The sequence below is a fragment of the Arachis duranensis genome, chromosome 9, assembly GCF_000817695.3.
Source record: "Arachis duranensis cultivar V14167 chromosome 9, aradu.V14167.gnm2.J7QH, whole genome shotgun sequence".
NCBI classification, from domain to species: domain Eukaryota; kingdom Viridiplantae; phylum Streptophyta; class Magnoliopsida; order Fabales; family Fabaceae; genus Arachis; species Arachis duranensis.
Window position 1 is genome coordinate 111,635,844 of NC_029780.3, and position 23,538 is coordinate 111,659,381.

The window sequence follows — 23,538 nt, forward strand, 5'->3', positions numbered from 1 at the left end:
TAGCTAGTAGCTATATATAGAGAACTTGTTTCACTCTCATCATGCTTCACACCAACCCATTCCAATTCCAATATATATTGCTTCACTCAAGTAAAGTCCTTATTAAAGAAAAAAAAAGAAATGAAAGGTTACTACTCTCTTTCAGTGGTCATGGTCTTGTTCCTCTTGTTCCTCTCATATTCTATCAATACTGTTGAGGCCAGACCACTCCTCAAAGATCATCAATCTTCCTCTGCATCTTCCTTCATAACATCCATAATCAACCGGGCTTATTCTGGGCCAAGCCACAGAGGTATTGGTCATTGATCACCAACAAATTAAACTTCATTTTTTCATTTTCTTTACAATTAAATTATATGTATTACTATACACTAGGTATGGCAACTGTATGTGTTTAATTAATGCTTAGGAAAATTGGATTTTCTTCATGTAGACAAAACAATGATATAATAGTTGTAGCTTATAATGAGTAGGATGAACATGCACGTGACAATTTCACGTGACAATTTGCTCTTATTTTTAGTGTAGCATAAAGCAGTTTGTTCTTTTTTTTTTTTTTAAATTTATACAAATTTTATAATTAAGTGTGAAAAGACACACTTTCAACATACATACACGACTCTATTATGTTAAATTAAAACAAATAAAAATGAAGAGACATACAAGAGGGTGGTTGGTTGAAACATTTTTTCAAGAGTAATGAGTAATTCGTTCCTTTTTTGTTTTACATTCATCCATGCGTTCACATGTTACGTGCATACAATGAGCAATGAGACAATTGAACCCTATTTGATGTAAACAAATGTGGCTTTAATGAAACGCAAAATTGGAAAATATATTTAAAGGTTTCATCAGATTAAAAGGGATTACCAGCAAATACACTTGCATATATGAAAATTTAACGCAGGTTAAATAACATATATTCACATAATCTATATATACATATATCAGCGTGGCAGATCAATTTTCTGTTGTTAGAACTAACTGATACATTTTGCTAATCTATTCATACATGATTTAGTAAGTTGGGTTGGTTTAGTGGTTAGTTCACTATTCAGTTTAAGACTTTAAGCAAATGTCAGTGATTTAAATCTCACAGCAATCCATTGTATATAACAAAACCAATATATATATATAAAATTATTGTGTATAACAACAAAACCAATTCAAAGCCTATAATGCCGGCCACAACCAGTAACATTTTTTTATCTCGGTTTGAATTGTTCCCGACCATGTATAAATGTATGATTACAAGCAACATAAAGTGTCAACAGTCAACAAAATTTTATTAAAAAAATACTCTTTATACACCCAAATCAGTTATAAATATATTTGTGTATAAATATATGTATGGTTTAATTTATTTTCAATATGTATTTGTATTTTAACATGTATTTTATACTTGTGATCGACTTTAGTGGTTGATTTTGGTATACTAACATAGTCGAATTTTATATGCTTTATTTGCAATATGATTTTGTTTTATCTTGTGCAGAGAAATGAAAATCATATTCAACATAGAATTTCAAACTGAACAAAAATATGCATAAGATTAATAGAAGTTAGGCATCCTCAACTCTGGTTGATTTATTTACTTTTACTCAGATGATGCGATATAAATATGGTATTTACATAAGATATAAAACATGATACATGATGGGCTAGCTATATGCTATTTACATAAGATATAAAACATGATACATGATGGGGTAGCTATATCGAAAACCATAACTCATGATTCATATTTCCGAATTGCTGATACAATTTCAGCAATGCCTTCAAATTTTCTCCTTTCTTTGAGAATCGTCTTAGCTAAATCAAGTGCCCGCTTTTCACATGTTGCACGTTTAGCAGCATCAGCAATGGATTCAAAATCTTCAACATGTGCCACACCAACTATTCTCCTATGTATTAGATAATAATCAAAGTGATAAGTGTAAGCTAATATAAACAAAATAAGTATAACATTCTGGTGAAAAATGATGATAATTGATAAGTAATCTCACCTTATCATTTTGGCAGCACCAAACCCAAGACTATCATGAAACAAATCCGTCATGTATTTCTTCTGTACAAGCAGCTGAACCTCAGGATTGTTATAGATAGCTGGAAGATATGCCTCACCAGCACCATTTCTATGCTCATCCCAAAGAGCAGTGAATTTGTGCTGGAAAAGATTCCAGGTATCTTCAATTGTCTTAAGAATCCACTCCTTGTACGCCTGCATAACATAACATCAGTATATATCAGAATTCAGACAAGGAATAACACACTTTTGCCGCAGTAATCATTGGTCTTCGCCATTATCATCAAATGAAACTATAAAAATTCCCATCATGTCATTGTTGCAGCAAAGCTAAGCAATAGAATTACCAGAGCCACAAGTCCAGCAAAATGAAGAGGAAATACAGCAAAAGATAATGGCAGTTATAACTGACATTCCTACCGAGTCTTGTTTTATAACTAAGGGAGAGCTCATATTTCTGTGAAACTATCCCTACAACTTCTTAGATATCAAATGATATAACTCTGATTGCTCACCAATGTGCACAAAGAAATCCTTCTTAGGATAACAAAGCAAAGTCACTAGCACTACACAAACATGACGAGAAAACAGAACATTCCTTCAAACCTATAAAAATGCACAAATTTGGATCTGAAATGAACCAAAGAGAATCAAAGTGTTTAAGTCAGATTACGTAAAGTAGGAGGTGTGCAAGTTTTTCTGTTTCCTTCCTTTTTCTTTTACAGTAAAAAATTTTGGACTATATTAAGATCAGAAGGCACACAGAGCCACAGCAGCGCACAATCAATATAGCTAAAGAAGGAAACCTACTTTTCGATCATTTGCTTGATCAGCATGTCCATCTTGAGAACAGTAAGCCAAAATCAAATTTCCTAGGAATGCTCCAATATCATAACCCATTGGTCCATAAAATGCAAATTCAGGATCAATAACTTGTGTTGATTCATGAGTAACCATCATAGAACTAGTGTGCAGATCTCCATGTATTAGAGCCTGGGCCCTCTCACAGAACCTACAAAAATGTATATTCTTATAAAGTAAAAAAAAATCCTAACACCACAATTGCTGCTGCACATACTGCAGTAAAAGAAGAGTGTTGGTCATAATACTTGGATTTCAGCTCAGCAACTTCAAGCTTCAGCAAATTGTCTTCCCGTAAAGCCTCAGCATCATGATCAAGATAAGGGGAAGTCCAACGATTATATTCAGAAACTTTATAAGGGTCAGAGAACACGACCTGCTCAGTGAGTCTGCACATCTCCACATTACCACAATATTCGGCAACTGCATGAAGCCAGCATGAATTCAGCTTAACACAAACATGTCTTAAGGCAACATCAATAAGCAATGTTCCTCATACTCACAGAAGCAAAATATCAGTTTATCTATTACATCCATTTTCAAAGGGAGAATATACTACAGAGGCATCACAAATACAAATATGCAAAGTACAAGCAGCCAAACAAGGGAAGGGAACCATTTTTTCTAACGCAAAACTCAAACTGAAATAAAGGTTTCAGCTCAATCAACTTTGAAGCAGAGTAATAGATTAATGAAGGCGACACTATGAATCAGTGAACTTCTTAGTTCTTAGATAAACAAATGTACTGAATTGTACAACAAATGAATTGAGTGTGAATCAATCAATAACAATGGCTCACACATACCGTCCCTTTTGTGCTCAGAAGTTGTACGGAAAAGGAGAGAAGTGAAAAAGAGTGTCTTGGCCATGAAATCAGCCATGTGCTCTGCAAGCAAAGGGTACTCAATCCCAGCCACCAACCCTTTTCTTAGTATTATGTGCGGTGGTTCCAAGTAACGCATGCCGATCAATGACATTGTGCGGTCAAAGTGGTAGACTTCAGGAACATGCTCAGGGCACAAGCGACCCTTTTCTTTCAGCGCCAACCATTCAAAATATGATCTCTCCTTCGTCATTGCCCATGACTCTCCAATGGAACGAACATACGGCAAAGCCTAGAAAAAACTAAAACTTTGAATCAGAAAGCTAAAAAAAAAAACGAAATTTGCGAGTGCCCACGAGTTTTTGGATAAGTGGGGTAGTAGTTTTTTTTTTTTTTTAAATTACCTGCTTGATGACAAAAGAACCTGCGGAGTTGAGAACAATGAAGACGAAGTTAAGGTTGCCATCTCCAACTTCTTTGACGAACAAGTTGTCGAAGTCGTTGGCGATCTTAGAAGAGAGGGCAGGCACTGATTTTATGTAGTCGATGAGGGAGTTGTCGTGGAGTGGTCGGAACTCTGAGAAGGCCATTGAAAGCGGCGGAATAGTGATGGTAGTAGGGTACTAAGCGGGTGGAGAGAGAGCAATGATCCCCAAAGGTGGGAATCTTCAAACTTGTTTTGTGGATTTGGTGCGTTTTGCTTTCGGAGGAGGAACGCCATTAGCTAAAGGTAGAATGGGTGGACTGAAAGACTGAAACTTGGAGCGTCAATGATTCGAGTGCATTGAATCTGGTCACAATTTAGATTAATCAGCTTCGATTCTGTGGAAATTTCAATGCCTCATTCGGGTCTATGAAAGCTAAAATTCAGCACAGTCAATTGTTTTTAAAGTTTATAATTTAGAATTATTAAACAATTTAAATAATTTGACTCAATTTTTATGTAACCGTTCTTAATTATCAATTTTAGATAAAGTTAAGTCTCCATCTACTATATAAGAGGAGCTAATCCAGTTTCTGCACTTGGCAGAGTGATCAAAATTTGTATGCCTAATTTAAAAATTTAAACATATTCGTTTAAATAGATTTTCTTCGTTTCTTTTAGTAATATTTTTTTTATTCACGGTATTTCCTAACTCGACAGGTTAAAGATTAATTTGTCGCAGATCTAAATTTCATTTAAGGGTCTACCGCTAGCTAATAAGTTACTGCATGCATAAGGCAAAATTCGAATATTGGATACTTGATTAAACGGACGAATAATATTATTAAATATAAATTTTTATTATATAATATTAAGCTAGACCCATTATCAGACATAACTATGGATTATAATCATAAAAAGATTCTGGTGGGCGTCTAGTTATCCAGTTATGTTGCCTCCGACAAAAAATCCTAAAAATTAGCCACGAACAAAAATACATACTTACTACCATCCAGTTTGTCAGTTTTCAACCCAAAATCAATGTCAATGCCCCAAACACCAAACCCAAATTCAGGAAAACTACTTGCAGTACTATTTTGTAAAGAGAATATCCCCATGACCAAAAAGAAAAAAAAAAAACGAAAGAAAAGAGAATATTATCCCCATGAAAAAAAGAAACGAGAGAGTATATTATAAAACTTAAGAGATTTTTTTTGTTCACTCTTAAATTATCCACCTAAATCTTAATATTAGGTCCATCCACATACTTAGTAAATTAAACATCCGATAAATTCATTGTCCACATTATTTAGTATTTTCATTATTTACCTATTGTTCTTGCCTGGTTATGGCCGAACTTATGTAGCTCGTCTTCCCTTATTGGCTCAGCCGACCTTCTTGCCGAATGATGACGTATCTTGGTCAGTCGGAGGAATAATGGAGGAAGCACCTGCAAAAAGCACTCCGATGCTCAAGTCAATTAACGATTATTATCAGAGGGAGTTTTTTGGAAAGATAATCTACCTTCTTCAACTCTGACTGCTTCCTTATATAACTAGGAGAGACTAATAACCGTTTTCCGCTGAATTGATTATTTCTAACGTAACTGATCATATGTTGTTTATTGCCATAAAGTCGGCTGAATTAATACATCGGTTACTGCCAAGCTATAACTCGTAACCGATATACAACGGTTATATCACAGCTCCCAAGCGCGGCCTGAATTTGAGTGAGGCAGGTTGAGCTTTTGAATTTATTTACCCGAGTTATAGATCGGCAGGATGAGCCCCCAGTTCAACTTGACTCAACGTAATGAATATATAAATATAAATTTTTATATATTTGGAATGGGAAAAGGTATGATGACATGTATTAATGAGACTAGAGGGTTTTCAATGCTGGGTGCAAGTTCCTAAGTGGGTTTGGAACCGTTGGGAGTGGGTTATTAATGAAGGGTTCTGATTTTAAGTTGGAACTGAAAGGGTTTCATTAACAATCAATATTTATTTTGAAGTCACATTTTCATAAAGGGAAGAGTTGCTGCTCTGAACGGCGTTGGTCTTTGAAGAGTTTTTATTTTAAAGTATGAGTAAGAGAGGTTAGTAACAACATTTCTTTTATTCCTTTCTGTTTCTAATTTGTGGTTTATGAGGGGAAGTAATGGGAGATAAGAAGGTGAGGGTTGTTCCAAAGGTAGAAGATGACGGGTCCTATGAATGGGTCGACGCTGATGTGAAAATAAGAGCCTCTCTCTTTATTGATAAAGCGAGTGTTCATGGGGTGAACCTAACAAGGGTAGTCAGACCTAGTTTTCGTGTTGAACTGATGCCATGCAACCGCATGGATCGCATTTTTCACAGAACTAAAGATTTTGAAAAAATTTTTATGTATAGCTGTGTGCTTGAAGAATTGTCTGTCAAACTTTCCTTTACTACTTTTGAGTGTAATATTTTGAAACAGATGAACTGTGCACCGTCGCAGGTTCATCTAATGGGTGGGCTTTTATTAAATATTTTCAAATACTGATGGATTTTCTGTGTATGGTTTCTAATTTGGAACTGTTTTTTTTTTCTCTTTTTCAAGCCAAGGGTGTTTGAAAAGGGCTTTGGATTAACTTGAATAGTACTCCTGGATTTGCTATTTTTAAGCTTTACAAATCTTCTTTCAAATATTTCAAAGAAATGTTCCTTAAGGTAAAATCTGTAGAAGAGGATTTTCTTTTTTATTTAGATGAACATCTCGGGGAAAAATTCCCCCTTTACTGGTGCTGTCAGCCGAATCATATACTGGGTCCCGAGCTCATAACACCTCGCAACGAATGTATAATAAGTTTTCTGATGGAAATGGTTAATACTGAAGGCTTGTTATCCGTATCGGATTTGCTTCCATGGGAGGAAGATAGATCGTCTGTTTTAAAGTATTTTGGTGAGGTGTTAATGTTTTTCTTTTATTTGGACTTTATATTGATAGTCATCTAAAAAAAAATTTTTTTTTAGCTGGCAAATATCCTGGAGTTTCAGCATCAAGCCTAAGGGCTCAATTTAAGATGAAAAATTTTGAAGGATCTTCGTCAAATCAGGAAAAAATGGAAGGGGAAGCCGAAGTTAATCAACCTCCACCGAGAAAAAAGGGGATTGTATTTAAGAAGAGGAAATCTGACTTAGTTAACCTGAACGAGGGAGAAGATGTTATTCATCTTACTGAGCTGTCGAGTTTTACTGTGAAACAAGAGAAGCTGCACTCTTTTGAAGAGGAAGGTGATGGGTCATCGGTTTGGGATAAGAAATTTCCTTTTAACGTCATAGCCGATGAAGTTATTCAGTCTGCTTCGGATATGTCTCGTGTGGAAGAGGTCGGGGATCTTGGCATAGATCAATTCATGCAGGTCGGTTTTTATTATTATTTTTAACACTATAGCTAAGATTAGTACTAAAATAAGTTTTATTCTTGTTTGTGCGGCAGGTTCTTGGCTTTCGGTTGGCTAGCATAGGCCGAAGCCAAGAGAAGAGACATAGAAAAATGCTGCAAAGTTCTGTTAAAAGTGCTGACCTTAAGGGGCAGCTGGAATCAAAAGAGGCTGCCCTAGTTAAGTTAAGGAAGGAGGTTTCTACTGTGAAAGAAGAATTAAAGATGGAAAAGGAAAAATGTGGTAGAGCTATAGAATTACTGGAGAAAAGGGAAAATGAGCTTGCCAGTATGAGTGGTCAAATTATTGAGGTTACCTCAAAACTTAAACAAATGGAAACTGGTCGTGAGACTGAGATCCTTGATGCCTTTGCTGAAGGCTTTGAACGTGCTATCATCCAGGCAAAATTCATTTGTCCTGAGGGTGACTTTTCTGCTATGGATCCGAGTAAAATAGTTCAAGATGGCAATTTAGTTGATGACGAGGAGGTTCCAGAGGAGGGGGGTGATAACCTAGGCGATTTGAAGAACGTTTAACTTTGTAAAGCTGATAAAAATTTAGATAGAAACTGTTTGTGTTGAATGGGGTGTATGGGATCCCCTTTTGAACTGTGGTGATTACTGTTTGGTTTTAGGGTATTATCACTTTTGCAACCTTATGATAGTTGAGAGGTATATATGCTCTCATTTAAACTGTTTGTTTTGAGTATGGGATGTATAATCCCTTTTATGACTGTTGTTTTGGTTAATGGCAATATATTTGTATGTATTTGCTCCAAAAATTTTTGGCATATATCCCCATTTAGGGTCCGGTGATTGGAATGTGCTGAAAAAGTTACCAGCTTTTGAATATGCACACGCGATACTAGTGCGACTTTTGATTAATTGTCTTTGTTAGTTGTTTAACAAAAGCATGTAATGGAAACAAAAGAAACCATAGTAAAAATAAATATTGTTTTGATTCAGTACCTTTACAACTTGAATTAAGTAAGCTAGCCAACCTCCTTGAGAAAAACCCTAATTTGGGAAAAATCTCGAGGTAGGAAAAAGAGTACTAGCCTTCTGCAGTTAACTATAGTATTGTTTTAAGGAATCAACATTCCAAGTGCTAGGTAGCTTTGTTCCGTCTAATTGCTCCAAAATGTATGCTCCTCTACTGAGTACTTGGTGGATTCTGTATGGCCCTTCCCATGTCGCGGCAAGCTTGCCATGTGAAGGTGATCTCCGTGCTTCTTCAATTCTTCTTAATACCAGGTCGCCGGTCTGAAAGAGTCTCGGCCTCACGTTTTTATTGTGGCGCCGACTAATTCGTTGCTGCAATGCCTTCTGACGAATCGCCGCTGTGCTGCGTACCTCTTCAATTAGATCTAGCTCGGTTCTCCGAGCATCATCATGGTCTTCTACCTGTGTTTTTAAAGAGCCTTGTGATATTTCAATTAGAATCATTGCCTCTGATCCATACACCAAACGGAATGGTGTTTCTTTTGTTGATGAGTGTTCTGAAGTGTTGTAACCCCATAAAATTTCTGGAATAAGCTCGGCCCATAGACCTTTGGAATCTTCGAGCTTCTTCTTTAGAGCTTGAAGAAGGACCTTATTCGCAGCTTCTGCTAAACCATTGGATTTAGGATGCTCTACTGAGGAGAAGTGCTGTTTAATTTTCAAGTTCTACAAAAAAATCTTGAAAGTATGGTCAGTAAACTGGCGACCATTGTCAGTTATAATATGACGGGGTATACCGAGTCTGCAGATTATATTTTGCCAAACAAAGGATATCATCTGTGCCAATGTGATTCTAGCTAGTGGTTGAGCCTCAATCCACTTAGAGAAATAATCGATTGCCACTACTAAGTATTTTACATGTCTTAAAGCTGTAGGGAATGGTCCGAGAATATCAATTCCCCAATGATTAAATGGCCAGCTTACCACTGACTAGTGCAGATCCTCGGCTGGGATGTGAATAATCGGAGCATGTTTTTGACAGTGGTCGCAAGTCCTGACCTTTTTCTTACTGTCGTCCCATATTGTCGGCCAATAGAATCTAGCACGGAGAATTTTCTGTGCCAGGCTTCTTGCCCCTGAGTGTGTCCCACAGCTGCCCTCATGAGCTTCGGCTAGGGCTAAGTCTGCTTCTGACCTGTCCAAACATTTCAACAGTGGTCGAGAATAACCTCGCCGATACAATTTATCATTTAGCAACGTAAAGAAAGAGGCTTGTCGTTTAAACTTTTTCAGGTCCTGGACATCTAATGGAAACTCTCCATTCTTTAGGTATCGTATATATGGGTGTTGCCAGCTATCCTTATTATCTATATGAAAGGCGCCGATGATGTTTATGCTCGGCTCATGAAGGGTTGATTGCAAAAGTGATGCAGTTTGTGACTGAGTAGTGGCTAACTTAGACAGTATATCTGCCCTATGATTTTGATCCCTAGGTATGTGAGTAATTTCAATTTTTGGAAAAATGTTCATGAGGTTTTTTACCATGTCTAGGTATTTTAACAGGATAGGGTCTTTAGTTTGGAAGCACTGATTTACCTGTTGAACAACTAACAAGGAATCACAATAAACTTGTAAATTAAGAACTTGTAATTCGATGGCTAACCTGAGCCCTGCTATTAGGGCTTCATATTCGGCCTGATTATTGCTGGCTTTGAAAGAAAATCGAAGAGAATGCTCAACAACAACTCCTTCAGGATTTTCCAGCAGTATTCCTGCTCCAGACCCCAGGGGGTTTGAGGCTCCATCCATAAATAGTTTCTAGCTTGCGGATGCTGCATTCGAGCTTGGTCCAGTGAATTCGGCAACGAAATCGGCTAGGTATTGTGACTTGACAGATCCTCTCGGTTGATAGTGAATGTCAAACTCTGAGAGTTCACTGGACCATTTAATCAACCTACCTGCCAGCTCTGGCTTGGCAAGTATTTGCTGCAGCGGTTGAGAAGTTCTAACATTGATCGTGTGGCTTTGAAAATAAGGACGTAAACGCCTTGCCTGCGACAAGGACAGAACTGATTTCCATGTCAGTAATCGATAAATACAAGTATAATGGTTCACCGACCTTAGGTTTTTGTAAAATAGGGGGTTCAGAAAGAATTTGCTTTAGACTTTTAAAGGCGGCTTCACAATTTTCATCCCATTGAAAAATTGTATTTTTTCGTAAATATTGAAAAAAGGTTAAGGATTTGGATGCTAAACACGGCAGGAATCTGGATAATGCTGCCAAACGCCCTATTAATCGTTGGACTTCTTTGATATTTGTGGGACTGCTCATATCAAGAATTGCTTGACATTTTTCAGGATTTTCCTCAATTCCTCGGCTGGTAAGGATGAAGCCGAGGAATTTTCCTCCTCGAACACCGAAGGCACACTTCTCTGGGTTAAGCCTCATATTGTAAGCTCGGATTTGACTAAATATCTCGGCGAGATCGTCAACATGTGAATGGCCGACCTTAGTCTTAGCGACCATATCGTCGACGTATACTTCAATGTTCTGCCCTATTTGCCGGTCAAAAATTTTGTTCATCAGCCTCTGGTAAGTTGCACCTGCATTCTTTAAGCCAAAGGACATGACATTATAGCAATAGTTGTCATATTCAGTGATAAAAGCCATTTTTTCTTGGTCTGATGGATGCATAAAAATCTGGTTATAGCCAGAATATGCGTCCATGAAACTCAAGGTACCATAACCACAAGAGTTATCTACTAAAGTATCAATAGAAGGGAGAGGATATGCGTCTTTTGGACAAGCTTTATTTAGATCAGTAAAGTCAACGCACATCCTCCATTTACCATTGTTTTTCTTTACCACGATGACGTTGGCTAACCAAGTCGTGAACCTGATTTCTCGGATAAAGTTCGCATCAATGAGCTTCTTGGCTTCGGTCATGGATGCCAGCCTTTTCTCGGTTCCGCGATTCTGTTTTTTCTGAGACACTGCTTGGGCCGCCGGACTTATGGCCAGTTTATGAGTGATAACAGATGGGTCTATGCCTGGCATATCTCCTGATGTCCAAGCGAATAGATCGGCATTCTGTCGTAGAAAGCAGACGAGCTTATCCTTTTCATCACCTATGAGGGAGGTTCCCACAAAGGTAAACTTCGTAGGGTCATCAGTCAATGGAAGTTTCGTTAGCTCTTCATTTGGTGTAGGACGATCTTGAAAATCGGATCTGTGGTCTAGCTCGGCTAGTTTTGATTGTTTGACACCTATGGAGTTTACTTGCTGCTCACTGCTTTGTTTGATAGGCTTGAGACTCGTATTGTAACAATACCGAGCTTCCTGTAAGTCGCCATGAATTGTGGCCACAACATTATCCTGCACAAAAAACTTTACACAAAGGTGGACTGTGGAAACAATTGCAGCAAATTTATTTAAAAAAGGTCTTCCTAGAATAAGATTATAAGGACTGAAACAGTCTACCACAAGATATTGAATATCGTGAGTTCTAGATAGTGGTTGCTCACCAAGTGTGGTTTGTAACCACACTGAACCCATGACTGGCACTCGTTCTCCTGAAAATCCGACCAAGTCTCCTGCAGATGGTTGCAAAATGTTAACACTTAATTTCATCTTTTCAAATGTTGCAAAAAATAACACATCAGCACTGCTGCCTGGGTCCAGCAGTACTTTCCGAACTATTAAGTCTCCCAATTGTATTGAGATGACAACAGGGTCATCCAAGTTTCTGTCAGTGCAGCTAAAATCGTCAGGGCGGAAAGTCATTTCAAGCATCTCATGTTCGGGCTGAGGATTATTGGTAGTATCTCCAAGGGCCAACATAGCCCTGTACGTATGTTTCCTAGCCGAGCTTGTTTGTCCAGCCCCAGCATAGCCTCCAGAGATGCAGTTGATTATGCCTTTGGGCTGAGCAGGGGCTTTTTCTTTGTCCCTAGATGATGATCCCACAAGGGACGGATCTGTACTAGTAGCGTTTCTCTTCTGCATATGCCCTGTGATATCTTCATCAAGATGTCCCAGTCGGGCTAGGCATTCAAGAAGATCTTTTTGCGATCACGCATTCATCGGTTGTATGGCCATACTTCTGATGAAATGTGCAGTACTTGGACTTGTCAGCGTTCTTAGGCTCGGGATAGCTGCCGGCCTTACGAGGAGGCTTGATCAGCTTGGAATTCAGTATCTCCTTAATAATGTCGTCTCTATTCGTGTTGAACTGTGTATATGACTCATATCTGGGTGTGGGCTTGAAACCCTTCTTGTTATCGCGCGGTTTGTCATCGTCCTTGGTATTTGCCGACCTTTTTGCCTTCCGAGCTTGACGAAGCTCTTCAATGTCTATTTGCCCTTTGGCCTTTTCGCGAAACTCGGCTAACGTCTTCGGCTTGGCTACGGCAATGGTCTCCTTGAATTTTCCCGGACGCAGGCCGCTTTTGATGGCATGCAAGTGGACCTCGGGATGGAGGTCGGGGATTTTCATAGCTATCTTCGTGAAGCGGGTGATGTAATCTTTCAAGCTTTCTTGAGGACATTGTTTGACGGTGGTTAAATAGTCAGAATCATGCAAATATATTGCCGATGCTACAAAATGGTCTTCAAATTGCTTTGACAACTCTTGGAATCGTGATATAGAATCTGCAGGCAAAGAGCAAAACCAGTCAAGTGCAGGACCATCAAGAAAGGACGGAAAACAACGGCATAAAATAGGATCAGATGCACCGTTAACGATCATAATAGATCAAAATTTCTTGACATGTTGCTTTGGATCCCCTAAACCATCATAAGGTGTTAGTGACGTAGGCAAAGTAAATTGTCGAGGAAGCTGAAAATTCATAATGTCGGCTGTGAATGGTCCTGCCGAATTGTCAGGCTCGTTATCCTCGTCATCGGGGGAAGCTCCATCATTCCGAGGGCCACCACCTTCATCGTCCTGAGGTGTTTCGGAAACATGGGTCGGCCCGGATCGACGCTCATCATTGTCTTGATGAGTGTCATTATTCTCAATGCGGGCGTTGACTAGCTGTTCAATTTGTTGTTGTATCCTCTGGTTTTCCTCCACCATATGTTGATTTGCCTCAGCCATCCGTTGGTTTGCTTGTTGAAGCTCGGTTACCATTCGGAGGAGCTCGGATGGAGTGGGAGGAGGTACATCAGCCATTGGGGCCTTTTCAATTTTTCGGTACCCACAGTGGACGCCAAATGTTCTTGCTTGGTTATGGCCGAACTTATGTAGCTCATCTTCCCTTATTGGCTCAGCCGACCTTCTTGCCGAATGATGACGTATCTTGGTCAGTCGGAAGAATAATGGGGGAAGCACCTACAAAAAGTACTCCGACACTCAAGTCAGTTAACGATTATTATCAGAGGAGAGTTTTTTGAAAAGATAATCTACCTTCTTCAACTCTGACTGCTTCCTTATATAGCTAGGAGAGAGTAATAACCGTTTTCCGCTGAATTGATTATTTCTAATGTAACCGATCATATGTTGTTTATTGCCATAAAGTCGGCTGAATTAATACATCGGTTACTGCCGAACTATAACTCGTAACCGATATACAACTGGTTATATCACCTATATTTTTCTTTTTTCTTTTTCTTCTTTTCTATTTTTTTTGAACAATTCACACACACTCTTGATAACTTTCTCACGTTTCAACTAAACTTGTACCACTAATTACTAGGTTTATTGAGCCAAAATCATAATATAACCTTGTATTGAACCAAGTTAATTAAAGATGACTACTAACAAACCTCAACATGAAAGAATTACTTTCCAAGAATATTCTAAAAAAAATATTTCCATAGAGACTTTTAAGGTTTCCTTCTAGGTACAAGCTAGTTTTGTTTCATTATTTAAGCTTAATTTTGCGAGTCAAGTAAAGCAATCAAACATTTTGGTACGATTAGATTTAGATTTAGATTTAGTAGTAAATTATTTTATTTATTTTGAAGAGAGAAAAGACAAGAAAAAACAAATGAATTTTTTAGGGGAAATGTTAGGTAAATAATGACTATTTTAAATAACTTGAACAACTACCAATCAAATAAAGATATACTACATCCTAATTTAATGCTACTAATTTAAATTTATTCTTTTAACCCTATTAATTCACATTATTCATACATTGTTTAAAAATATTGTTGTTATCTATACTTTTCTATTTTTTAAATACATTCAAAATAATCAAAGATTGATATTGAGACACGATAAAAGGAAGCAAACACGGACATGAGATGAGATGAGGAACTAGCAAGAAAAAATAGTAGGGTAGCCACAGGAGAATAGATAATAAACTTGTCGTGCCGGTTTTAAATATTAGTGTTAAGGACTCTCAATATTCAATATTGACTATAATATAATGCGGCGGCCAGATAATTAACCAAGAGAAATTGACATATGTCCGTAAATTAAGGGTGCGCGCCTCATATTTATTTTGAACAAGTCAGTCAACCCAAACGACCTAGTGAGTAATGACGGTCTTATGAGTTTGTGGTATCTACAATCGATTCTACAAGGGGGATATATTAAGAGGCCGGTTTATCATTTTTTAATTTTTGTTTCAATCATAATTAACCTTGAAAGCATTTATTTAATTTCCTTGGAGAACTTCTTGTAAGCAGTTATGTGTATATACATATAGTATATGCTAACAGAGTTGTTATGTTTAATAGACAGTTCAACTAATAAAAGTTTAATAATTTAGCGTTGGTTGCGTCTCATTAATTGCGCTAGCAAAATGAAATGCAACATATTTTTCTTTCTTATCCACTAAGATATAAGAACATATGTCTTTCCTCATCACGTTAGCAACCTAGAAGACTTGACCAGGTCATATAATAATTTAATAATGGAGTCTCGCTACGGAGTCGATAGAGTATTTGTATAATATGTATAATTAACTATTTATTTGGCTTAATATGAGTTAAAAAATAAACATCTAAGATAAAATACTACTAATTTTTCAAACACAATACATTCATACTATTTAGAATAACCATCCAGGTACAAAAAATAATAAACATCTGATATCCTACTGAATCAAATATCCTTAAATCCCATTGTACATATTATAAAGATACTCCATTAATTTTCTATACTTCCACTTAATAATAATAACAAATGGGACGGAATATAATGAATACTCAGTATGTAGAGTTAATAGTTGAAAATAATTAAATAATTTAATAAATTTAATTAAATTATCATCTCAATTATAGTAAAAATTTAGATGCAGTTGAATTCACCTGAAATAGATAGCCGAGAATTATTAGATAATTTGACTAATTTAACTAAATTTTCATTTAACAACTCTCAACTATCAACTTTATGTGAAGTTAACTGCACCTGAGTTTCCACCCTCAATTATACCTGGTTTCCACCAACATCAGCATAAGTTGAATTAGTAAATGTAATAATTGACCGCTTGTTTTTCTCTCTATATAAAGCACCCTATAATGCTACATAAATGTGTCACAAAACAATAAGCAATATAACCTGAAGAAGCAAAGAAAAGCATGATGAAGCATACTCAAGAAACCACGCTGTGTTTGTTCCTAGTAATCCTTGCAGCGGGAAGAATGCAAGGATCAAGTGCAGTGGACTACACTGTAACGAACAGAGCCCTCTCAACTTCAGGGGGTGTCCGATTCCGTGACCAAATAGGTGCAGAGTACGCAAGACAAACCCTTAACAAAGCCACACAATTCATATGGTCAGTGTTCCAACAAAACAATAACCCCTCTGAGAGAAAAACCGTCCAAAAAGTGAGCTTGTTCGTTGATGACATGGACGGTGTTGCGTACACCAGCAACAACGAGATCCACCTTAGTGCAAGATACGTTGGAAGCTACTCAGGTGACGTGAAGACAGAAGTGAGTGGCGTGTTGTACCATGAGATGACTCACGTGTGGCAGTGGAACGGGAATGGCCAAGCCCCTGGTGGCTTGATTGAAGGGATTGCGGATTTTGTCAGGCTCAAGGCTAACCTGGGTCCTAGCCATTGGGTCAAGCCTGGCCAAGGGAATAAGTGGGACCAGGGTTATGACGTCACGGCTCGCTTTTTGGATTATTGTAATGGCCTCAAGAATGGCTTTGTTGCTGATTTGAACAAGTTGCTTAAGAATGGTTATAGTGACCAGTTCTTTGTTCAGTTGCTTGGCAAGACTGTTGATCAGTTGTGGAAGGATTATAAGGCCAAGTATGGCAACATATCATAATCATTTTCAATATCTAACAAAACAATAAGATCAAATCATACTGCATATGTATACGCTATACGTTATACCGTAATTTATAATCATCAATAAGTGTTGTATGTTCTACCAATTATATTATAATGGTTTACTTATAGCTTGTTTGATTCATCTTGTGTTTAGTTATTTCTCTGAGACTAACTTAGCATATCACCATGAATACTAATGAGATTTGAAGAAAGTAATAAATAATCTAACTTTCTTTAGAAAATGACATACTATTAAAGGTAAGAAAAAAAATTAGTAAATTTTAAGGCAATCGTTTATATGCAATTGTTTTTTTATAAAATTGATAATTGATAATTGTTAGATGATAATTTAGTCAAATATGTTATAGTGACAATTGCATACGAGTTTTTTCCAAATTTTAAACTTTCAATTTTTTAAAACCTTATCAAAAGAGTGGTTAATTTGATTAGCAGGTTATTCTTTTAAACTTGAATTATTGACATAAAATATATTACGTAAAAGAGTTAATATTTATTTAACTAAAGGTAAAAATAAACTAATGCACCAAAGTTAAGGTGACAATAGGCTTCGACGAAAAGTAATTATGCAAAAGCTAAAGCTTTATAACTATTATTACTCAAACATGCATGCACCTAATTAAGCATTCTAATGCTAAAGCAGATTGTAGTATTATCTTGTGAAGTTTTACAGTCTGGAAATGGGTTTGTGGTGAAATAATGACAAGACAGGCTTATTAAGTTATTGATGCATTTTTTCAGCTAGTGGATTAATTAAGTGCCACTTACCCATTATTCCAAGTGGGGATTGGGGAACCTGCACTCTATCTGCCATAATCATGTCTCATTAAAGTAAACTCTATAAAGCCCTTCTGTTTCAGGGTTGGATAGTGTTTTTGATAAAGAAATTAAGTAGCAACAACTAGTGTACCGATTGTTGTTTGGAACCGAACATTTTGTTTTGAAGTCGTACCAAGCATGATTACTATCAAAGGAGATTTTAGCGTTGATGATCAACCTTTGACTAATGTAACATCGATCTATTTGTAGGGCCGGTTTCCAACAATTGAGAAATTGAAAATTTCTGCATATGCATATTCTGAAGATCTATTTGGACTTGCAATATGGAAACTGCCTGTTGGACAATCTTTGTTCCTTCTATTAAAGCCAAACAGCAACTCAGACGATCTCATAGTATTCCCAACACAAACAACAATGGCTCTAAACCTCAATCACATGATCCTGTGTCTTGCACTAACTCTAACAGCTGCTACCTTGGGGAATGCAATTGAATACGTTGTGTTAAACAATGCCCTCTCCACCCTTTGATCAGGAAATTGGTGCTGAATATGCCCAGTAAACGCTCATTGCTGCCACCAACTTCATAGACAGATTATTTGGCCTAAACAGCAATCTTGCAGCAGTCAACAAAGTCTCCATCACAGTTGAGAACATCGATGGAGTCGCATTCACTACCAGCGACAACAACATTCATGTGAGTGCAGGGTACATTGAAAAGGTACCCTGCTGGTGGTAGGTATATCAAAAGGGAAATAACCGGGGTCATCTGTCACAAAATGGCGCATATATTGCTATCCGATGGGAGTGACAGGGCCGGCCGCCTTCAGGACTTGTTGAAGGCATGGCGGATTTTGTGAGGTTGAGGGCTGACTATGCTGCAGATAGCTGGGATGATGTAGGTGAAGACCCTAATTGGGACCAAGGATACCAAGTCACTGCATACTTTCTACACTACTCTGAAAATATCTGAGCTGGGTTTGTTGCAATTTGAATAAGTTGATGATGCAAAATGGATACAGTAAGAGCTACTTTGTTCTGCTTCTAGGGAAGCCAGTTGCTCAACTTTGGATTGAATGCCTTATATGATCTCAACAACTGATCAATCCTTAGTTTGTAGCTTTGTAAGAAATACGACATAAGAATAGTTTAAAGTGTTTTTCTAGCCTCACTCACAAAAAGGTATGTACAAGTTATAAAAAGAAAAGCAAGTATATATTAAATAAAGTTAGTTGTAACTTGCAAGTGTGCCTAAATGTGATATATTAAATGTGTGTCCATGTAAAAAGTAGTTTGCACATAATAATATATCTACAATATAATAAGTAACAACTGAGCTGAACAAAGTTGTGTTAACAAAACGTCCTTGCTGCAAGTAAGATGTAACATAAAACTGTAATTAGTACACTCAAGCAGAAAATTTATATTTTTGATACATAATGTTGACAGTGAAAGTGTTAAATGTAGCAGAACACCAAAATCTCGAGTAGTGTATAGGAGGAAAACGTGATACATGATGAGGTATCAATATGGAAAACCATGAATCAGGATTCATATTGCCGAATTGCTGATACAATTTCAGCAATGCCTTCAAATTTTCTCCTTTCTTTGAGAATCGTCTTAGCTAAATCAAGTGCTCGCTTTTCACATGTTGCACGTTTAGCAGCATCGGCAATGGATTCAAAATCCTCAACATGAGCTACACCAACTATTCTCCTGTGTATTAATGATCAATTGATCATAATGGAAGTGTTAGCCATGCCTCCTAAGAATTTTCATGTTCCTCAAATCATAAATACAAGCCATTGCTTCAGAATCATACTGTTCAAGTTCAACAAATATATATCTTACTGAATATAAAATCAGAACATGGCATGCACAATGGAGATAGTTCTAGGGCCGGGATGACCTCAACTAAACATCAGTGTAAATGATTATATATGCATTTGAAAGTAGAGAGCAATTCCAACATTGTCACTGAATTTTATACCTAACATGTTTCCTCACACGAGCACTTTAGACTAGAGTCATGCAAAAGACACATTCTAATATTACCATTCCATATTTTTATAGGAAGAATGCAAACTACAATCAAAATTGTCGCCATTTTGGTCAAAAATGGTCTGATCAAGTCAATTGCCTAATTTAAGCAGAAGTTCTCAAATAGTTTTATATCTAACTAACAAAATAAGTCCCATTAAACATATAGCATTCTGGTTAAATATGATGATCAGCAATTTCACCTTATCATTTTGGCAGCACCAAACCCAAGACTATCATGAAACAAATCTGTCATGTATTTCTTCTGTACAAGCAGCTGAACCTCAGGATTGTTATAGATAGCTGGAAGATATGCCTCACCCGCACCATTTCTGTGCTCATCCCAAAGAGCAGTGAATTTGTGATGGAAAAGATTCCAGGTATCTTCAATTGTCTTAAGAATCCACTCCTTGTACGCCTGCATAATGTAAATATCAGTATATATCAGACAACGAACAACACACTTTTGCCCCAGCGGTCAACGGTCTTCACAATTATTACTAAATGCACAACTATAACAAATCCCAGCTTGTCACTGATGCTGCAGTTCTAAGCAATGACATTACCAAAGCCACAAGTCCAGCAAAATGAAGAGAAAATACAGCAAAAGAAAATGGTATTTATAATTAGCATCCTACCAAGTCTTGTTTTATAACTACAGCTCGTATTTCTGTAAACTATCTCTATGACTTCTTGGATTTCACATGATTTAAATCTGATAGCTCACCAATGTGCACGTGCACACCAGGAAATTCTTCTCTTCATTAGTATAATAAGGCAAAGTCACTAGCACTACACAAACAAGACAAGACAGGACAAAACAACAGAACAGTCCAAGGTATTTCAAAACTGTAAAAATGCACAGATTTGGCCTCTGAAAAGAACCAAAGAGAATCAAAGTGTTTTAATCAGATTATGCAGAATGGGGTGTGTGTGTGTGTGTTTTTCTGTTTCATTCCTCTTTTTTTTTTCCGATAAAAAACTTTGGACTATGCTAAGAGCAGAAGCTGCAAAGAGCCACAAGAGTACACAACCAATATACATAAAGAAGGAAACCTACTTTTCGATCATTTGCTTGATCTGCATGTCCATCTTGAGAAAAGTAAGCCAGAATCAAATTTCCCAGGAATGCTCCAATATCAAAACCCATTGGTCCATAAAATGCAAATTCTGGATCAATAACTTGTGTTGATTCACGAGTAACCATAACAGAACCAGTGTGCAGATCTCCATGTATCAGAGCCTGGGCCCTCTCACAGAACCTACAAAAATGTACATTCTTATAAAGTATAAAAACCCTAACATCACAATTGCTACACATAATGCAGTAAAAGAAGTGTGCTGGTCATAATACTTGGATTTCAGCTCGGCGACTTCAAGCTTCAGCAGATTGTCTTCCCGAACAGCCTCAGCATCACGATCAAGATAAGGGGAAGTCCAACGATTATATTGAGAAACTTTATAAGGGTCAGAGAACACGACCTGCTCGGTGAGTCTGCATAACTCCACATTACCACAATATTCGGCAACTGCATGGAGCCAGCATGAATTCAGCTTAAAGCCAACATGTCTTAAGGCAACATCAATATGCAACAACGTTCCTCATACTCACAAGTAGAATATCAGTTTATCACTTATCACTCACTTTCAAATGGAGAATAAACTACAGAGGTAAACTTCCACAAGCACAAATAACTGAATAAGCAAAGCACAAGCAACCAAACGAAGGAAGGGAAACATTTTTTCTAATGCAAAACTTAAACTTAAATAACCAGTTTCAGCTCAATCAACTTTGAAGCAGAGTAATAGATTGATAAAGGTGATACTATCAATCAGTGAAGAAGACAAATAAACAATCTTCTTAGTTCTCCGATTAACAAATATATCGAATTGTCCAAAAAAAGAGTTGAGGAGTGTGAATCAATCAACAACAATAGCTAAAGAAAAGAGTAACAATGGGAAAGCTCAGACATACCGTCCCTTTTGTGCTCGGAAGTTGTACGGAAAAGGAGAGAAGTGAAAAAGAGTGTCTTGGCCATGAAATCAGCCATGTGCTCTGCAAGCAAAGGATACTCAATTCCAGCTATCAACCCTTTTCTTAATATTATATGTGGTGGTTCCAAGTAACGCATGCCGATCAATGACATTGTACGGTCAAAGTGGTACACTTCAGGAACATGCTCAGGGCTCAAGCGACCCTCTTCTTTCAGCCCCAAGTATTCAAAATATGCTCTCTCCTTCGTCATCGGCCATGACTCCCCAATGCAGCGAATATAAGGCAAAGCCTTAAAATAAAATAAAAAATGGAACTTTGAATCGAAAGCTACCAAATAAACTAAATTTGCGAGTGCCCACGATTTTTGGATCAGTGGGGAGAAGTTTTTTTCTGCATATATATAAAAAACGTTACCTGCTTGATGACAAAAGAACCTGTGGAATTGAGAACGATGAAGACGAAGTTAAGGTTGCCATCTCCAACTTCTTTGACGGACAAGGTGTCGAAGTCGTTGCCGATCTTAGAGGAGAGGGCCGGCACTGATTTTATGTATTCGATGAGGGAGTTGTCGTCGAGTGGTCGGAACTCTGAGAAGGCCATTGGATGCGGCGGAGTACTGAGGCGGGGGGAGACGGAGCAATGATCCCCCCAAAAATGGGAATCTTGTTTTGTTTTGCTTTCGGAGGAGAGACGCTAATAGCTAAGCTAGAAAGGTTGGACTTAAAATTGAAATGTCAATGATGTGAGTGAGAGATAAAATTTTCTTTTCAGTATTAACCAAAAATTTTTAAATGAAATTCAATACTATGATATACTAGTTATTAACTTGTTTGATTGGGAGATAGTCTAAATACCTCGAGTAGCAAAAAGAAATGATGCTAGTGCATTGAATCTGGTCACAATTTGGACTAATCAGCTTTGCTTCTGTGGAATAAAATGATGGAATCTAATTATTAGTATTTAGTAATTACCACCCAAAGGAAATTATGAAAGGGGGTTGTAGTGCAATTGAGTCTCGCTGGGTTTCCCACTCATTTGATTATTTCACATCATCAAATTAAATTAACTTTAATAGCAATATATTAAACATGCTGAAGCATGCTTCATTCTAGCTTTCCGAATCTATTCGGTCAACTCTAAACTCTTATCTGTCAAGGATGCGTTTATTCATAACCACGTGATATTGAGATAAAAATATAAAATTTTATTTGATAAATAAAATATAGATTTTATAATTTATTTTAGTTTATTATCAAACAAATTATAAAAATATTAATTTTTATATTTCTATTATTTGTGTCTTATTTTTAATGTTCTATTTTATCCTATTTTTATAACCAAACCCATCTTAAGTTACCACATGGAGTATTCTTTTAAATTATTTGAGACTTTATTTTCTAATCTTTTATTAATTAATTTTAGGATACTCACTGAAATTTACCTCCTCTATTTGGGTCAGGATGGGACCCTATTCGATAAAAGCTACTAAAAACGAGTAAGCCCAATAGTGATTCTCCTTTTTGTTCGACAGGGTGATATCTCTTTTTCGGCCAACAAAATACGAAACACTAAGCCCAGAAAGTTAGTTCCTGGATGGGCCTAATTTGATGAAATTCATGGTTATCACTTCATTGTTGACAACCAAAAACAAAAAAAGTAAAAGGCAAACTAGAACGAGTACCCAAAAAAAGAAGAAACATCTGGCGTCCTGAATTATTGATAGATAATAAAAAACATAAAAATAATAAAATTGTGATGGAAGTGGATAACTTGTTTAAAAGAAACACAATAATTAGAGTTTTGATTAGGGGATGACGTACCTACTCGCTAAGAAATTGCGCGTGGATTTTCACTCCAACCAGAGCGAGCCATGTTTCATCCCCGCCAAAGAGCGGTGGTTGCGGTTGGCCATCAACAACCACCTCTACGGTATACTTCCATGTCCATGAAACTTCCCTTAACCAAGCTACTTCGAAAATTTGCAATA

The 23,538-nt window shown here is 37.1% G+C and overlaps 5 protein-coding genes across 7 annotated transcripts; 2 read left to right on the forward strand and 3 right to left on the reverse strand.

Moving 5' to 3' along the window:
- Nucleotides 1–1,562: 1,562 nt before the first annotated feature.
- Nucleotides 1,563–4,552, reverse strand: LOC107467567 (methylthioribose kinase-like). 2 transcript variants are annotated; one of them, XM_016086696.3, is made up of 6 exons: nucleotides 4,116–4,552; nucleotides 3,694–4,003; nucleotides 3,136–3,310; nucleotides 2,837–3,038; nucleotides 2,007–2,221; nucleotides 1,563–1,904 (listed from the first exon to the last, which is right to left on the reverse strand). In XM_016086696.3, the coding sequence occupies exons 1-6, from the start codon at nucleotides 4,299–4,301 to the stop codon at nucleotides 1,733–1,735; spliced, it is 1,260 nt and encodes a 419-aa protein (XP_015942182.1). In that variant the 5' UTR covers nucleotides 4,302–4,552; the 3' UTR covers nucleotides 1,563–1,732. The 2 variants fall into 2 exon arrangements, with proteins under 2 accessions (XP_015942182.1, XP_015942183.1); XM_016086697.3 differs by having other exon boundaries at nucleotides 4,136–4,313.
- Nucleotides 4,553–12,534: 7,982 nt separating this feature from the next.
- LOC107467181 (uncharacterized) lies at nucleotides 12,535–13,230 on the reverse strand. The gene has a single exon (XM_016086221.1). It carries the CDS (start codon nucleotides 13,228–13,230, stop codon nucleotides 12,535–12,537), a length of 696 nt encoding a protein of 231 aa, XP_015941707.1.
- Nucleotides 13,231–15,972: 2,742 nt separating this feature from the next.
- LOC107467576 (uncharacterized) lies at nucleotides 15,973–16,860 on the forward strand. The gene has a single exon (XM_016086706.3). The coding sequence runs from the start codon at nucleotides 16,014–16,016 to the stop codon at nucleotides 16,713–16,715; it is 702 nt and encodes a 233-aa protein (XP_015942192.1). The 5' UTR covers nucleotides 15,973–16,013; the 3' UTR covers nucleotides 16,716–16,860.
- Nucleotides 16,861–18,026: 1,166 nt separating this feature from the next.
- Nucleotides 18,027–18,617, forward strand: LOC107467182 (uncharacterized). Its single transcript, XM_016086222.1, has 4 exons — nucleotides 18,027–18,073; nucleotides 18,128–18,236; nucleotides 18,330–18,449; nucleotides 18,564–18,617. Exons 1-4 carry the CDS (start codon nucleotides 18,027–18,029, stop codon nucleotides 18,615–18,617), a joined length of 330 nt encoding a protein of 109 aa, XP_015941708.1.
- Nucleotides 18,618–18,785: 168 nt separating this feature from the next.
- LOC107467343 (methylthioribose kinase) lies at nucleotides 18,786–22,500 on the reverse strand. Of its 2 annotated transcripts, XM_021131313.2 has the most exons (7): nucleotides 22,406–22,500; nucleotides 21,966–22,270; nucleotides 21,531–21,840; nucleotides 20,910–21,084; nucleotides 20,616–20,817; nucleotides 19,759–19,973; nucleotides 18,786–19,231 (listed from the first exon to the last, which is right to left on the reverse strand). In XM_021131313.2, exons 2-7 carry the CDS (start codon nucleotides 22,149–22,151, stop codon nucleotides 19,060–19,062), a joined length of 1,260 nt encoding a protein of 419 aa, XP_020986972.1. In that variant the 5' UTR covers nucleotides 22,152–22,270; nucleotides 22,406–22,500; the 3' UTR covers nucleotides 18,786–19,059. The 2 variants fall into 2 exon arrangements, with proteins under 2 accessions (XP_020986972.1, XP_052110129.1); XM_052254169.1 differs by lacking the exon at nucleotides 22,406–22,500 and having other exon boundaries at nucleotides 21,966–22,339.
- Nucleotides 22,501–23,538: the final 1,038 nt, after the last annotated feature.